This window comes from Solanum pennellii, chromosome 3 (assembly GCF_001406875.1).
Source record: "Solanum pennellii chromosome 3, SPENNV200".
Lineage (NCBI taxonomy): Eukaryota > Viridiplantae > Streptophyta > Magnoliopsida > Solanales > Solanaceae > Solanum > Solanum pennellii.
Window position 1 is genome coordinate 56,950,468 of NC_028639.1, and position 17,164 is coordinate 56,967,631.

Sequence of the window (17,164 nt, forward strand, 5' to 3'; positions counted from 1 at the left end):
CAAATAGCTAGATAAAATATGATAATTTTGAGATTTATCACAAAACCATCACGACCAATGATAAGTGAAAAAGTAAATTGTGTTCCGTATTTTTAAAAGAAATATTAAGTAATGTATAATCAAATTCACAATATTATCCAATAGTAAAGATGTGATATTACAACTTGTTAATTGAGTTACTCTCAATCTTCTTATCTTTATAGATTAAAAAATAAAGTATAATTAATTTATTCAAGAATTACGAGGGTCAACAATGTTGAGTAAGATTTTAACGCATGACTTGTCTAAAATCTGTTAGGCGAGCCCCTAGCGTTGGGCGTTGGGCGTGCTTAGGACGTACAATCGGGCGCTTAGAGTGTAAGTCTTATATAAGTCCCATATTTGAGTCTCCGGGCGAGCCCCAATGCGAGTCTCAACTAAGTCTTCTAAAACACTGAATTTTCTCCTATTTCATAAAGGGGTATGAAATTCATTGTAGATTAATAAAAGCGACCGAAAAGAGTAATGAGCAAGAACATTGTTGTCACGATCGAAAATGTAATGCGATGGTTGGAGTTGTTCCTCTATTAACTAGAGTAAGGTTATTCATAAACGAATCGATATCGATAGTTCGAATAAAAAAAATTATTGGTTTAGCGATTTTGATAACGGTTTTGATTATTTTTGTTATCGGGTTATCGGTTCTTAACGGTTAAGATTTTTCTAAACGGGTTAATCGATATATGATAGTAGATAAAAATTACACTTATACCATTTTGTATATAGAGTCCCTGACTTAGAGTTTAGTTTCATACTTTTATTTCTAGTTGTCTCAAACTCTTGGTTATTCAATGATGTAAAAGTGTTTGCTTTTGAGCAAGATGCAATTTGTAAACTCATGTGCATGGTTCATTTGGTTTATCACCTTGTTTCTAAGTGATTTTCAATAGAAAAAAAATTGTATTAAATCTTAACGGTTAAATCGGTAACGATCGATAACCGATAAATCAATATCTTAATGGTTCTATAATGATTTAACATCTCTACAAGCCGATAACCAATAAGTCAAACTGATAAACTTTAAAACTGAATCGAACTGATCAATATACAATCCTAAATCAGAAGTTTCGGTTTCGAGCCTTGAATATGGGAAAATCCTTAATAGGGATAGCTATACCCTCTGAATAAAATCCTACCTAACACGAATCTAAATTAGTTGGACTTCAATGCAGATTTCAAATATCAAGTTGGGTTAAAAAGCAAAAAGAAGGAAGAATGTTGTCTTGCTACCAAACTTCTCTCAGTCTTTAACTTTTCCACATTCTTATTCTAATGTCCTCCTACGTAACATACATGCGTTTTTGTCAATGTCTTTTTTTTTCCTTTCAGATATTTGTAGATAATTAAAGTATGTCAAGAAATTTTTATACAACATGTAATATATTTTATTTATAATACTTTTGTTTCAACTATTTGGTGTTGCGCTTCTCATGTCTCCTAGTTAAAGCTAATTATATATATATAGAGAAGGTGAAGTGACAACTTTCAATGGCCTTCATTCATTTTGTTCTCTCCTTTTTTGATATCTTTTCTTATTTCTTAGTCCTTCGAGATCGTTCAGTTGGTTTAGATGGTGGTTATTCATACGGATGATCCGAGATCGATTCCCTTCAATGAGTTCTGAGTTGAGTCTGTTGCATAGGGGTTGCCTAGTGCGGTTTACATCTCTGTGTGGTTTGCAGGCTATTACACGGTGGGAAATTTACTCAGTGCGCACAAAGTACTGACCATAGAGTGCTCACCCGAAGGGCAGAGAGGATGTGGTAGAGATTGTAGTGGTTGCACAGTGGGGAATTTACCCAGTGCACACAAAGTACTGACTATAGAGTGCTCACCCGAAGGGCAAAGGATGTGGTAGAGATTGTAGTGGTTGTGGGTTATCCTATGTTCCCAAAAAAAAACTTATATACCTCTTTAATTATATAAATCATATTCTTAAATTAGTATTAATAATATTCATAACTACAAACTTTTTATATTCATAATCTCTCAAGCCTTTCATACTCATAACATCTAATTATTTAATGTAGAAAATTATATTAACAATATAAAATCACACCAGTGCACACAAAGTACTGACCATAGAGTGCTCACCCGAAGGGCAAAGGATGTGGTAGAGATTGTAGTGGTTGCGGGTTATCCTATGTTCCAAAAAAAAAAACTTATATACCTCTTTAATTATATAAATCATATTCTTAAATTAGTATTAATAATATTCATAACTACAAACTTTTTATATTCATAACCTCTCAAGCCTTTCATACTCATAACATCTAATTATTTAATGTAGAAAGTTATATTAACAATATAAAATCACACTAAAATTGTATGTTATTTTGTAGTCATCTTTGGTTAGAGAATTAGTGGCAGACATGTTACAATATTTATAAGCTTTGAGGTTCATTATTTTTTTAAATATGATTTCATATATTATTTTTAATTAGTAAGTAAGGCTAATATGTCAAAACATATTTTTGTTTCTTTTGGATGGATTATTTTGGTTTGTTATCTTTATGATTCTCTTTATAACCATAAAAATGGGATTTATTTTAGGACTAATAATTTGTTGTTATTTTTTTTGACTCTTGTATATAGGATGAAATGAAATCATTCAGCGACGGAGATTAATGAATTTTGAGCTATACAAATTGATTATTTTATTTCTTTTTAGGTGCTTCAGAAGTAATGTTCTATTATACTATTTCTTTTGGTTTATTTATGTTTTTTCAAAAATGATTATATGTGTAGGAGGAGTTATGATTAAATGCAATTTTCTCCTTATTCTTTATCTTTTTTTTTTGCTAGATATTGTTTTAACTTATTTGATCATATATCACAGATTATAGGATATATATCTATGGTGAAAATGGTAGACATTCTTGCATAATTTGATTTAAAAGGTAAAATAATTTGATATGTCTAATATAATTACAACTTTCTTTGTTGAAATCATACATTTATGTTTGTTTTAAAAAATTATATAATTTATTTTCCTTAGTCCTTTATGTAGTTCTTAGATAATTTGATTATAGTATATTGATGACACTCTTCAAAAAATTTATCTGTTCAAGTAAATTCATCTCTAAGTTTTTGGTTGATAATATTAGTTTATTGTATTTATGGGCTATAATATTTTAAAATATAGAAGCAGGAAATGAGTCAGTGAATATCGATATGCAACTGAAAGAAATATTTGCATATACTTTCATAGTCCAATGAAACAATTTTTATTAACAAAAATGATAGAACATAAGCATATAAAGTTAATTTATAATTTTGAAAATACAGTTGGTTTCATTAAAAACAAATTATTTATTAATGTGTAAAATTGCCATCTTTAAATTTTCATTTTTGTTGCTTTTCAGGAGATTTCAAGTTGTTTATTAATAAGTTAAATTATAACCTTTATATTTTTCATTTTTGTTGTTTTTCAGAAATTCTCAAGTTATTTCAAAATTGCGATTAATTAAAAATATTATTGGCTTCCTTACGTTGTATTTACTTATAATAAAATACTTATTTCAATAGTTCTAATTTAATTTTCTTTTCATTTTTTTTATAATTAATGTTCCTTATTAAAATTATCTTACAAACAAGTCCAAAGTCATATTAATCCTTTTAATTACTGTGACTCTTTATTCTTAGAAATTTATTATATTAATTGTAATATTTATTTAAAATGTAAAATATATTTTTTAATATTTTTGTGTTAAGCGAAGCAAAATTAGAAGAAATTGGAATTTGTTTGTCACTTTTTTTTTTTTTTTACACGTTGTTAGTTCTCTCTTTTGTTCCTTTTTATTTATTTTTAAATTTATTTTTTTACATTCTTTTGTTTTCCAATATAAGTTATCCCAAAAAGCAATTAGATATGTGAACCTAAATATAATAATAATATATTAAGATATGAAAACTAACTAATTAAGATTGTTATTTTTCATCATTTAATTATTAGAAAGTTATTAATCAAATATTAATTTAATTTAATATTGTACTATAAAATAATTAAAATATATTATGATTGGGTGATGATAACGCCAAGTAATAGTAATTGCAGATGATGAATAAAAATAGCATTGACTAACGATGTAGTCATGGATAATAACTATTAACGGTAATAACTGAGTATACATATTGTTGAAAATTATAATAAGAATATGATTAAAAAGATTACAAAGAAGCAAAAAGAACGTTAATATTTCAAGTTTACATAAATATAGATAAATTGTACTAAATAAGATCCTAATTAAAAAACAAAAAACAGTCACATCTTCGCAAGTTTACATTTCAATAGTTCTAATGTTACCTTCTCTTTTTCCCTATGAAATTTATTTTTAATATTTAACTTTCAGAAGTTTACATATATTGATTTCTTAATGAATTTTATATTTAACCTAAATATTTTTCAGAGTTTCTCTTCTATGAAATTGTGTGACTAATAAAAAAATCCTTTTATTAAAGTAATTTCTAATATTAATATGTAACTTTATTTTAATTCTTTTCATAACCACGCGAAACGCGGCCAAGTACTTTAGTATAATACATAACATTATTTAGGAGGTAAAATATATACATTGACAATGTTTTAAATTTACCAATTTCATTTAAACACTTGAATTAAAACATATATCAGTTGAACATCTGAATACATGATAAATGTTTTTATTAAACGGTCACACTTTAAGTATTAAAAAAACTTTTATCTATATGTTTGAACATCTATTATATAAGTTAACCATATAAATATATCATACATATCAATACCGAATTGAAAATGACACGAGTTTTATAGTCCATTAAAACTATTAAAACTAATGGATATAGCTACAGTAAATTACATATCTTAATTGACTAACTTGTTTATTAAATTTAGACAAAATATATAAAAATGATTTTTAATTTGATGTCAACGGATAAATATGACTTAATTTTGAGTAAACATAATAAGTAGGCACTTAATTTTTTATAAAGCCAAATATATAAACAGATCGCTAAACTTGTTGGTTTTTCTCCTTAGGTATCTCAACTATGTTATTTTTCTATTGAATCATTGAACTACCCATAATTTATTCCTTTTAAAAAATCATTGACTGATATGGAACCAGATTTTGTGAGGGGTATTGATAGAGGATACATACGTTGTTCCAGAACTCATCAATCCTACTTATAGTAAAACAGTTCGAGAATAATTGCGTTTTATTTCAAGTCATTTGAAAACATTAGAAAACAAATGAGACTAACATAATTTGTCTTCATTTCTTCAATCAAAATCATTACGATACGAACACAATTAAAGACATTTATAATAGAATAGTCGATCAAAATCAGTCAACAGTATTTAAAATGAATAAATTTTGAGTGGTTCATTGATTCAATAGGAAAATTGCATAGTTGAGGTACCTGAAAAGCATAACCCAACAAGTTTAGAAATCTAATTATAAGTTCAATATTTTTATGAAATTGAATAAATAGACCACATTCGTCTTGCGTGACGTCTTACATAAAAATTTTAAATTTTATTAATATCATACATTCCATTAGAATATATCATAGATCGATTGTCTAAATTTCATTCAGTGATAATTTAAGAGGTTGGTCTTTTTAGAATGAGGATAAGAGATGGAGTGTAAAAAAAAAAAACACATAAAAATGACCACAATCAATTAGGTTTATTTTGATTTATTTATGCACTTAAAATAAACCGACAAATTGATTTAGTTTTATTTAAAACAAAAACCCACTCAACTAAGTGCATCACTGATCAATTCTCCTCTTCCGGCCAATCGTCACCGGCGGTACTAAATTTCCGGCATCGAACGGAAAATTAAGGATGGCTTTTCTTCCTCTCAGCTTAAAAGCTGCACAATCGTAAGCTCTGGCAGCATCCACGTCGGTCTCGTAAGTTCCGAGCCAGACCCGTGAGCCTTTCCGGGTCGGATCTCTTATCTCTGCTGCATATTTTCCCCATGGTCGCCTCCTAACCCCTCTGTACTGCTTCTTCGTTCCCTCATCGGCCGGCGAAGATCCATTACCCGACCCGGAGAATTTTCGATCCGGGGTGGATTCGACCGAACTGGTTGTTGGGTTTAGAATGAAATTATTGGGTTTGTGATGAGAGATGAAAAGGGGTAATGGATCGTAGTGAATAAAGGAGTCTCCGAGGAGGTGTTCTCTTATGAGTTGTAACATTAATTTCTCTTCTTCTTTGTTTATCATACTTTTTTTCTATTTTAATTGTTTGGTTGAGTACAAAAGTTAAAAATAAGAGTGTAGAGTGTTTTTCAAGATGGAAAAGGAAATGACTACTGAGGCTAGCTTCCTTATTTATATGCTTCATCTCCGTGATTACTTGTTAAATTTTGATTTGACACATTTATTAAGTGTTCGTTTAGATTGACTTATTTTAAGTGATTTTAAGTCAAAATAGTTTTTAACAGTTTTGAATGATTGGATAAAAGTTAAAAAGTACTTGTAGACATTTATTTTAAAGCTAAAATAATAAAAATAAGCCAGAAATCTTAACTTATGACTTTGATATTTATCATTAGCAAAGTGGAAAAATACATAAGTATCCTCAACCTATTCTCAAAATCTCATAAGCCCATTTATATTATATTTCCTACGTTCGGAATTATTTGTCATGTTGCGTTTTTCAAAAGTCAATTTCACTAATTTCTAAAGTTAAATTATATCAGATTAATTCGATATTTTAAACAAAAAAACTAAATATTCTAAAGTATATGAAAAGTACTATAAAATTGCAATTTTTTGCGCATTAATATGATGAAAAAAGACATCTTAAAATGCTAGTCAAAGTTTTTATAGTTTGACTCTAAAAATAAAAAACCATCACAAATAATACCGGACTGAGGGAGTACTAAGGTCTTATCACTCTTTGAACTTATTTTGTGAATAATTTTCCATCCTTTTTCGACCTATATTACACTAATTTGAAAAAAATGTCAATGCTCACTAGACTCAGAAGATAGTGTCACGTAGACCGAAAAGTAATAAATTATTTATCAAATAAGTTTAGAAGAATATTAGGACCTTAATAAATATAAGTGTGTTTCTGATATTTCAAACATAGATTAGGAATACTTATGCATAGTCCCTTAATAAAGTCTCAAATATATTTACGCGTTATATTTTTTAAAAATATTATGTAGATCTTAATAAATTGAAAATATAATAATAAAAAAAGTTATTCTATCTTAATTTGAAGTAAAAATAGAAATTAGATCCAAACTAGGGGAGTATATACAAACATGACTAGATCACTGTCATGAATTACATTAATTCTCAGTGGTCGCTAAACTTGAATATTGCGTTCATATCTTTCTGACTAGTCATAATTCTTTTTTGAAATTATAATAAGTTCCTAACTGTTTAATTTATTCACCGTTCGATAATTCAAAATGTTAGACTGTTACAAGAAAAGTAATTCTCCATTCATATACCATAGTATGAAAATAATCCAATTGTCATATATTTTCTCCGTACATTTTTATTTGTTATATTACGCTTTATAAAAGTTAAATTGATTAATTTTTGAAGTTAAATTATATTATATTAATTCGATATTTTAAATCAAAAAATTTAGATATTCAAAAACTATACGAAAACTACTATACATTGCATTTTTTTGCATATCAATATGACAAAAAAATATATCCTAAAATGTTAGTCAAAGTTTTTAAAGTTTGACTCTAAAAACGGAAAGTGTGACAATTAATAGTGGAAGAATATAGTTGTTGAATGCCTTGAATCGGACCCGTTACAAACAGAAAGGATGGGGGTACGGGGGGGCGGAGACGCCCCCGGCCCGACGATATACAATGTTGTTGTATTGGGCCCTTAATTATCTGTCAATTCTGTATGTTGGGCCCAAGCCTGTTAGGGCGTAGCTTAGCACTATATATAGACGCTATGGCAAACCCTATTCTGTAATTCTGTTCTTGCCTCTCCTTAATCAAACTGCTCTCTCTCTTCCCGTGGACGTAGCCAATTTATTGGTGAACCACGTAAATCTGTTGTCTTGTTTTTCGCGTTTATATTTTCTCGTATTATCTCAAATTCCGCATAACAAATTGGTATCAGAGCCTCTCGGTTAATCGGTGTTCTTGGAGAATTCGAGATGTCTGCTTTGAACGTGAAAATCGACAAATTCACAGGGAGGAACAGTTTCAGTTTATGGCAGATCAAGATGCGGGCTTTGTTGAAACAGCAAGGTTTCTGGGCGCCGTTGTTGAAAGACAAGAACGCCGTCGTTACTCCTGAGATGGCGATTCTGGAGGAAAAGGCGCATTCGACGATCATGCTGTGTCTCGCGGATGACGTCATCACGGAAGTCTCGGATGAAGAGACTGCTGCTGGTCTGTGGTTGAAGCTGGAGAGTTTGTACATGACAAAATCTCTAACCAACAAGCTGCTTCTGAAACAACGTCTATTCGGTTTACGAATGGCTGAAGGTACACAACTCAGGGAACATTTAGAGCAATTGAATACTTTGTTATTAGAATTGCGTAATATCGATGTGAAGATCGAGGATGAAGATGCTGCCCTAATTCTGTTAGTATCTCTCCCAATGTCGTTTGAGAATTTTGTTCAATCGTTCATTGTTGGGAAAGATACTGTGTCGCTGGAAGAAGTCAGATCGGCCCTTCATAGCAGGGAATTACGGCATAAGGCTAACGGCACAAGTACGGACATACAGCCTTCCGGTCTGTTCACCAGTAGCGGAAAGGGAAGGAAAAACGGCGGAAAGAAAAATAAGCCGATGTCGAAGGGTGCAAAGCCAGATGATGTTTGTAATTACTGCAAGGAGAAGGGACATTGGAAATTTGATTGTCCGAAGAAGAAGAAGCAATCGGAAAAACAATCAGTTTCTGCTGCTGTTGCTGAAGAAGACACCAATTCTGAAGAAGACATTGCCCTAGTTGCGGATGAGCACACTCATCATTCAGATGTGTGGGTTCTCGATTCTGGGGCATCCTATCACATCTGTCCTAGGAGAGAGTGGTTCACGACTTATGAGCAGATAGACGGAGGCAGCATCTCGATGGCCAACAGTTCTGTCTGCAAGGTGGTTGGGACAGGCTCGATCAAGATAAGGACACATGACGGTAGCTTCTGCACATTGAACGAGGTCAGGCACGTTCCATTGATGACGAAAAATCTGATATCTCTCAGTTCTTTGGACAGCAAGGGATTCAGCTGGTCGGGAAAAGATGGAGTCTTGCGGGTCTGGAAGGGTTCAAATCTGATTCTGAAAGGTGTCATGCGTGGTACTTTGTATTTTCTACAAGGTTCCACGGTTACAGGTTCAGCCCATGTTGCATCGTCAGAAGTTCACCAGGAGGATATGACTAAGTTATGGCACATGAGACTTGGTCATATGGGTGAAAGAGGGATGCAAATTCTGTCAAAGGAGGATCTTCTTGCTGGTCATAAGGTTAAAAGCCTAGAGTTTTGTGAACATTGTGTCTTTGGAAAACTACATCGCAACAAGTTTCCAAAGGCCATTCACAGAACAAAAGGCACACTTGATTATATCCATTCTGATTGCTGGGGTCCATGCCGTGTTGAGTCTTTGGGAGGCTGCAGATTTTTTGTGTCCATGATTGATGACTACTCAAGGATGACTTGGGTGTACATGATGAAGCATAAAAGTGAAGCTTTCCAGAAGTTCAAGGAGTGGAAAATTTTGATGGAAAATCAAACAGGGAAGAAGATCAAGAGGTTGCGAACTGATAATGGGCTGGAATTCTGCTGGTCTGAATTTGATCAATTCTGTAAGGATGAAGGGATTGCTCGACATCGTACAGTCAGAAATACACCACAGCAGAACGGTGTAGCTGAGCGGATGAATCAAACACTTCTGGAGAGAGCAAGGTGCATGCTCTCTAATGCTGGGCTAGATAGAAGATTCTGGGCAGAAGCGGTTAGTACAGCTTGCTACTTGATTAACCGCGGACCACATACAGGCATACAGTGCAAAACACCTATGGAGATGTGGTCAGGAAAAGTTGCTGATTATTCAAATCTGAAAGCTTTTGGTTGTACGGCTTACTATCACGTCAGTGAAGGTAAGTTAGAACCAAGAGCTAAAAAGGGAGTATTTGTGGGCTACGGAGATGGAGTGAAAGGTTTCAGAATCTGGTCTCCAGCAGAAAAGAGGGTTATTATGAGCAGGAACGTTGTCTTTGATGAAAGTTCTCTGCTTAGAACCATTGTGAAGCCTACAACTACGTCAGAAACTGGGAGTCTTGATAAACAGGTGGAGTTTCAAGTCATTCAGAACGAGAGCGATTTGAAAGAACCTGAAGAGGAGGATCAAGAGCCACAGACAGAAACTGATATTCCAGAATCTATGCCATCAGATATCCATCGGAGTATAGCTCAAGATCGGCCAAGGAGGGTTGGAGTTCGGCCACCTACGAGGTATGGTTTTGAGGACATGGTGGGTTATGCACTGCAGGTTGCTGAAGAGGTAGATACATCTGAGCCGTCTACTTACAAAGAAGCCATTTTAAGTTCTGATTCTGAAAAATGGTTTGCCGCTATGGGAGATGAGATGGAGTCCCTACACAAGAATCAGACATGGGATCTGGTCATACAGCCTTCGGGGAGAAAGATTATTACTTGCAAATGGGTTTTCAAGAAGAAGGAAGGGATATCACCAGCAGAAGGAGTCAAGTATAAAGCCAGGGTTGTTGCCAGAGGTTTCAACCAAAGAGAGGGAGTGGACTACAATGAGATCTTCTCACCAGTGGTCAGACATACTTCCATCCGAGTGTTACTAGCGATTGTTACACATCAGAATCTGGAGCTTGAACAACTTGATGTGAAGACAGCGTTTCTACATGGAGAGTTGGAGGAAGAGATATACATGACTCAGCCGGATGGTTTCCAAGTTCCAGGGAAGGAAAATCACGTCTGCAAGTTGAAGAAGTCCTTATATGGACTTAAGCAGTCTCCAAGGCAGTGGTACAAAAGGTTTGACAGCTATATGGTGAAGTTGGGATATACTCGGAGCTCATATGATTGTTGTGTCTACTACAATAGGCTCAAGGATGATTCATTCATCTATCTGGTGCTTTATGTAGATGATATGCTGATAGCTGCAAAGAAGAAGTATGACATTCAGAAGCTGAAGGGTTTACTTAGTGCTGAGTTTGAGATGAAGGATCTGGGAGCCGCTCGGAAGATTCTAGGGATGGAGATCATTAGAGACAGAGAGAGAAGGAAACTTTTCTTGTCACAGAGAAGCTACATTCAGAAGGTCTTGGCGAGGTTTGGCATGTCTTCATCTAAGCCTATTGATACCCCCAGTGCTGCCAATATCCATCTCACTGCCATGTTCGCTCCACAGTCAGAAGAAGAGAAGGAGTATATGTCACGAGTCCCTTATGCCAGTGCCGTAGGAAGTTTGATGTATGCTATGGTCTGTACAAGGCCAGATTTAGCACATGCAGTCAGTGTAGTGAGCAGATTCATGGGACAACCAGGGAGAGAACATTGGCAGGCTGTGAAGAGAATTTTCCGGTACCTTAGAGGTACATCTGACGTTGGTCTCATTTATGGAGGTGATACTCAGTGCTTGGTTACTGGCTATTCTGATTCTGACTATGCTGGAGATGTTGACACAAGAAGATCGATGACTGGCTATGTGTTTACCCTTGGAGGATCTGTCGTCAGTTGGAAGGCAACTTTGCAACCTACAGTGACTTTGTCTACTACGGAAGCGGAGTACATGGCCTTGACAGAGGCTGCAAAAGAAGGGATTTGGCTGAAAGGGCTGGTTAGTGATCTTGGTCTGCATCATGATCAGGCTACGGTGTATTGTGACAGTTTGAGCGCAATTTGTCTAGCCAAGGATCAAGTCCATCATGAGAGAACCAAGCATATTGACGTAAGGTATCATTTTCTGAGAAGTGAGAAGAGAATCAAGGTGAAGAAAGTAGGAACTGCTGATAATCCTGCTGATATGTTCACAAAGCCGGTTCCACAGAGCAAGTTTCAACACTGTTTGGACTTGCTCAACATCAGAAGCTGTTAATTGCCCTGCGGGGCAACTCTGAGGAAGAGGGGGAGGCCTGGCACTATCATAGTGCGTCTGAAGAATATGTTCGGAGAATTCAAGTCAAGGTGGAGATTTGTTGAATGCCTTGAATCGGACTCGTTACAAACAGAAAGGACGGGGGTCTCGCTGCCCGGTCAGCGAGTCGGGGGGTCCAGGGGGGCGACGTGCCCCCTGGCCTGGGGGTCCGGGGGGGCGGAGACGCCCCCGGCCCGACGATATACAATGTTGTTGTATTGGGCACTTAATTATCTGTCAATTCTGTATGTTGGGTCCAAGCCTGTTAGGGCGTAGCTTAGCACTATATATAGACACTATGGCAAACCCTATTCTGTAATTCTGTTCTTGCCTCTCCTTAATAAAACTGCTCTGCCTCTTCCCGTGGACGTAGCCAATTTATTGGTGAACCACGTAAATCTGTTGTCTTTGTTTTTCGCGTTTATATTTTCTCGTATTATCTCAAATTCCGCATAACAATAGTAATAACTAGTCAATCTGTCTTAATTTATGTAACACTTTGAATTTCAAGATTCAAACAAGTTAATCTCCTACTGTAAATTTCTCATATAGTCTCTTTTAGATATTTTGTGTAGTCAATTATTATGACTTATAGTACTTTATCATCGTTTCATCTTTAGTAAAGATTGATGTCTATAACTTACAAAATATTTATTTTCATCAACACTTATTTGGTTCAGTTTTCTTTTTATTATTATTATTTCAACAATAGTTAGATTTGTTTAGGCAATTGCTCAATGATAAAGAGATGAAACAATTACAATTGGCCAGTTTCTTTATAACGTGCGTAATTCTTTGAAACTTTGTGCATTTTGCGTACCTAAATATCTTGAATATATTGGTTACTCTTATACGGATTACTTAGAATTCCACAACTTTGACATGTTGCTTTAAAGCAATCATAGTAGTAGAAAATGTAAGTTGATGAGATCATATCAATGGCTTCATATTACGAATGATAAAAATTTATGTGTACAAAGTTTATGATTCTTGCATTGTTGTTGACTTGTTGGAGTATACTTAAGCGTTAAGAAAGAAATATTTCGTAAAAAATTCTATGGATACAATTAATTTGACAATGATATTACCATCATATTTTAAAATATGATCAATCAAGATGATGTCATATAAGTATTTTCAACACACGTAATTTGGATATTCAAGTGCTAACCAAGCAAACTTCTTGGATCGTGAAAAAAATCCTCCAAGCAAGTCACTGGCTTATCTGTAAGATTGAGATTATGTCCATATCTCGAAGTTTCAAATATGTACATATTGTAATATCTCATAGTAATAAAAATTACACTTGTACTAGATATCGCCCTTCGAATCACCACTGCAACCCTCAGGTTTAGGATCAACAATATTGTATTATTTGATTTAATATATTTTTGCTTGCAAACACAAAATTAATGAAGAATTAGAATAACGTGGATAATTAATATGGCTAAGGCCCCATATTGGGTACCAAATTTGCTTAGCCTAGAATTTATTTATTAGAAAAATCAGTTGAATTTGTTTGAAACATAGAGTGTTTTTGATACGAAGGAAAATATTTTCATTAAAATGCTTTTTAATTTTTTTATATTTGGTTGGGATAAAAGTTTGGAAAATGTTTTCCAAATCAACTTATTTTCCTCAAAATGAAGGAAAAATGACTTCCCTTAAAAAAAAAAAAAATTAAGGAAAGCATTTTTAAAAACTCTCCTCTAATTTTAAATTACTTTTTTTTTGGAAAAACAACAATTTAAAAAAAAATTCAATTTTAAAATTTTATTTTTTTTACCTGATACCTGACCCCCCCATCCACCACAGAACAGCCCCCAAACCCCACATGAGAAAATAAGACCAAAATCTACATATTTTTCAGGAAAACATTTTCTATGAAAAACATTTTCCATCGTACCAAACACACCCAAATTTTTAACAATGAAATCAATTCAAATATTTATAAATCTTCACTAGATAACAGGGATAATAAATTTATACACACATACATAATTCTTGCTGAATCTTCACTATGTATATTCTTTCCCACTTCATACAAATGAATAAATCAAAATCGAACAGATTTCTTACAGATGTTTTTACCTTAAATTAAAGAACTTAGATACATCCACGATCTTCTTCGTAATCCAAATCACCTGAGACATTTTAGAGTCAGGTGCCATATATTTATCCTTCATCTACCCAATACTGACAGTTCACATTAAATCAAAAATGCCTTTAACATCTCCACTCTCCCAAATTGTCGACCAATTCGACGGAGTTAATGGTGATGCACTAACAACTCTTTCATCTTCCTTTTTGATTACTAATTCCTCTGTTTCTCCTCTCACCCTTTTACTGCCTACTGACTTCATCTCTGTTTTAGTCTCATCATTTTGTTGCTTAAAGTTTGCAACTTCGAGTGGGAAATTCAATATTGCTTTGCTTCCTCTAAGCTTAAACGCTGCCCTGTCATATGCCTTAGCCGCATTCACAGCAGTATCGAATGTTCCTAACCAAACTCGAGTCCCCTTTCTATTTGGGTCACGAATCTCCGCTGCAAACTTCCCCCATGGCCTCTGTCTAACTCCCCTGTAATGCTTCTTCTCACTCTCAACGTTCTCTACAACAACAGGTTTCGCGGGTATCGCAATGTTCAGAGATGGCTTCCGTTCTTTGAAGTTACTCTGTTTCGGAGAATTGGAACTGATAACATGTGGTTCTGCCTCAAATTCGAAAAAACCATCATACTCTGTTTTTGAGGTATGATCAAGATTTGAAGTTTGAAAAGAGAGACAAGATTTAGAGCAGTAAAAAGCAACATCATCATCAAGAAGATGTTCCCTAATGGAATCAAGTGAAGTACAAGTCTCTTGTGGAGAACCCATTATCAAACAAACTGTTGGAGAAGTCAACTGTTTATGTTAAAGCTTCAAAGTAGAAGAGAAAATTGAGTAGAAAAGAGAGTGTGTGGAGGATGGGTTATAAAGAGGAGAAATGAAGAGATGAGGTTTCTTACGAGACTTCTCAGGTGGAGAAACGAAGCAATCCTCCGCCTTAATCCAAAATCTTAGTCCCTCTCATAGTTTATCTTGGTTAACAAATACCGGCATAATTAATTCTCAAATTACTAATACATGTATAACTTCAGGGGCATAGGGTGTCCAATTAAATATCCTTCGTCACAAAATTACAAAGTATTTATATAAAAAAAAAGATAATTTAAATGGTTAAATAAAACAATTTGGACACCCTTGAAAAACAATAAAAAATTTCTAGCTTAGTGATTTTAGTCGTTCAACTCTTACTAAGTTCTTTGCAACTTACACGGGTTCGATTCCCGTTATTTGATTTTGATTATTTTCTTTTTATTAAAAATTTAAATAAAATTTAAAGGAATTACTTAATTTAAAGTAAATAAGAAAATCCTATTTATTTGTTCCATTAAGCTACTAAAAGTGAAAATACTTTATGTAAATTCTCTTTAATATAACTCGTTTGATTCTATTATTTATTTTTCATTTTTCGTTGTTAGTCATCAGAGGTTTGTGAAATGTTGAATCATAGAAGTGATTTCACTCTAAACTAAAAAAATCTCTCTTTTTCTTTATTTGTTCACTTCCTATCAATAAACGTAACACTAAAGCTAAATATTATGTAGTTTGATTTTAAAAATTTTTGGTACATTTTAATTAAAAAAATTAATCATGTTATGTAGTTTGATTTATAAAATTTAAGTACACCCATTCTTTAAATTATTTTTACGAGCTATTAGATTTTTCGACACCCTTACTAAAATTTCTGGCAACGCCACTGTATAACTCTATCCAACTATCAAACATCATCCTAGGGATGTTTGTACTCGAGCAATATAAGAATAATGCTCGATAGAAGATTAGAGCGCGTTTGAATTGACTTAAAAGTTTAAGTCAGTTTTTAACTTCTGAAAGTGTTTATATACATCTTTGATTTAAGACTATAAAATTCATTTTTTTCTTAAATTTTGAATCGAATCACAATCAGACAAATAATTTTTTTAAAAAAAAAAATTGAGAAGAAGGGATTAAATTATTTATTTACAAAATTCTCTTTCACTAATAGTGAAATAGTGAAAAGAAATTTGAGGAAGAAATAATATTTTTAAACAACTAATGCATGCATTTAAAAGCATTGTAAATGTTGGGAAAAAGCGGACAAGCACAAAAATATATATAGTAAAAGTAATGAAAATAAAATGGGAAAATAATGACACCAAAAATTTTACGTGGAAAACCCTTCTAAATAAGGGAAAAAATCACGGGTCAAGAGGAGCAACTGAAATTACTATAGTAAGTAATTTTACACTGTGTAGTCACGAATACAATACTCAAAGTGACTAACACTCAAAAGGAACAACGCTCTTTTGGTTTCCACCTTACTAAAATATCACTCACACTTTATTTTTCTACACAAACTATTTTTCTTCTATAGTCTATGGAATACCTCACTTTGCTCTCAATATGGTTTTTCTCTCTAACTTGGTGTGTTCTACAAATGAGCAAAAAAGCTCTATTTATAGAAGGATAAAACCATGCCTATGTCACTAATGACATAGGTTAATATAGCAAAGTAAAAAATGGTTGGAAATCTTACCAATTTGCCAATCACCAAATCTTTTATTTTCAACTTTAATTACTATTCCTTTTTAACAATTACTTGTATTAATTGAATAGCAAAAGTTGATCAAAAAAATGGGATGGACTCAACAAATCTCCCCTCCAGTCCTATTCACTGGAAGGAGGTATCTTCATCTTCTTTAGAGAGAGCTCATACTTACAAGTTCTTTGCATAACTCTAACTTGTCTTTTGGTATCGTCTTGGTCAACATATCTACAGGATTTTCTCTTGTGTGAATCTTTTTAACGGGAAATGATTCACTCTCCACTTTCTCACGAATCTAATGATATCTGACGTCGATGCGTTTTGTTCTTGCATGGTACATGGAGTTCTTGCTCAAGTCTATTGCACTCTGGCTGTCATAATAGACAATATACTCCA

The 17,164-nt window shown here is 33.3% G+C and overlaps 2 protein-coding genes across 2 annotated transcripts; both read right to left on the bottom strand.

The window, feature by feature from the left end:
• Positions 1-5,689: 5,689 nt before the first annotated feature.
• On the bottom strand, positions 5,690-6,335 carry LOC107013911 (ethylene-responsive transcription factor ERF106-like). Its single transcript, XM_015213787.2, has one exon. It carries the CDS (start codon positions 6,253-6,255, stop codon positions 5,794-5,796), a length of 462 nt encoding a protein of 153 aa, XP_015069273.1. The 5' UTR covers positions 6,256-6,335; the 3' UTR covers positions 5,690-5,793.
• A 7,749-nt stretch (positions 6,336-14,084) lies between these two features.
• Positions 14,085-15,217, bottom strand: LOC107015181 (ethylene-responsive transcription factor 5-like). Its single transcript, XM_015215372.2, has one exon. The coding sequence runs from the start codon at positions 15,013-15,015 to the stop codon at positions 14,344-14,346; it is 672 nt and encodes a 223-aa protein (XP_015070858.1). The 5' UTR covers positions 15,016-15,217; the 3' UTR covers positions 14,085-14,343.
• Between the last annotated feature and the right edge of the window lie 1,947 nt (positions 15,218-17,164).

Bases quoted from the DNA above. Each gene is read 5' to 3' on its own strand.
- LOC107013911 (XM_015213787.2), bottom strand. From the start codon at position 6,255: ATGATAAACAAAGAAGAAGAGAAATTAATGTTACAACTCATAAGAGAA.
- LOC107015181 (XM_015215372.2), bottom strand. From the start codon at position 15,015: ATGGGTTCTCCACAAGAGACTTGTACTTCACTTGATTCCATTAGGGAA.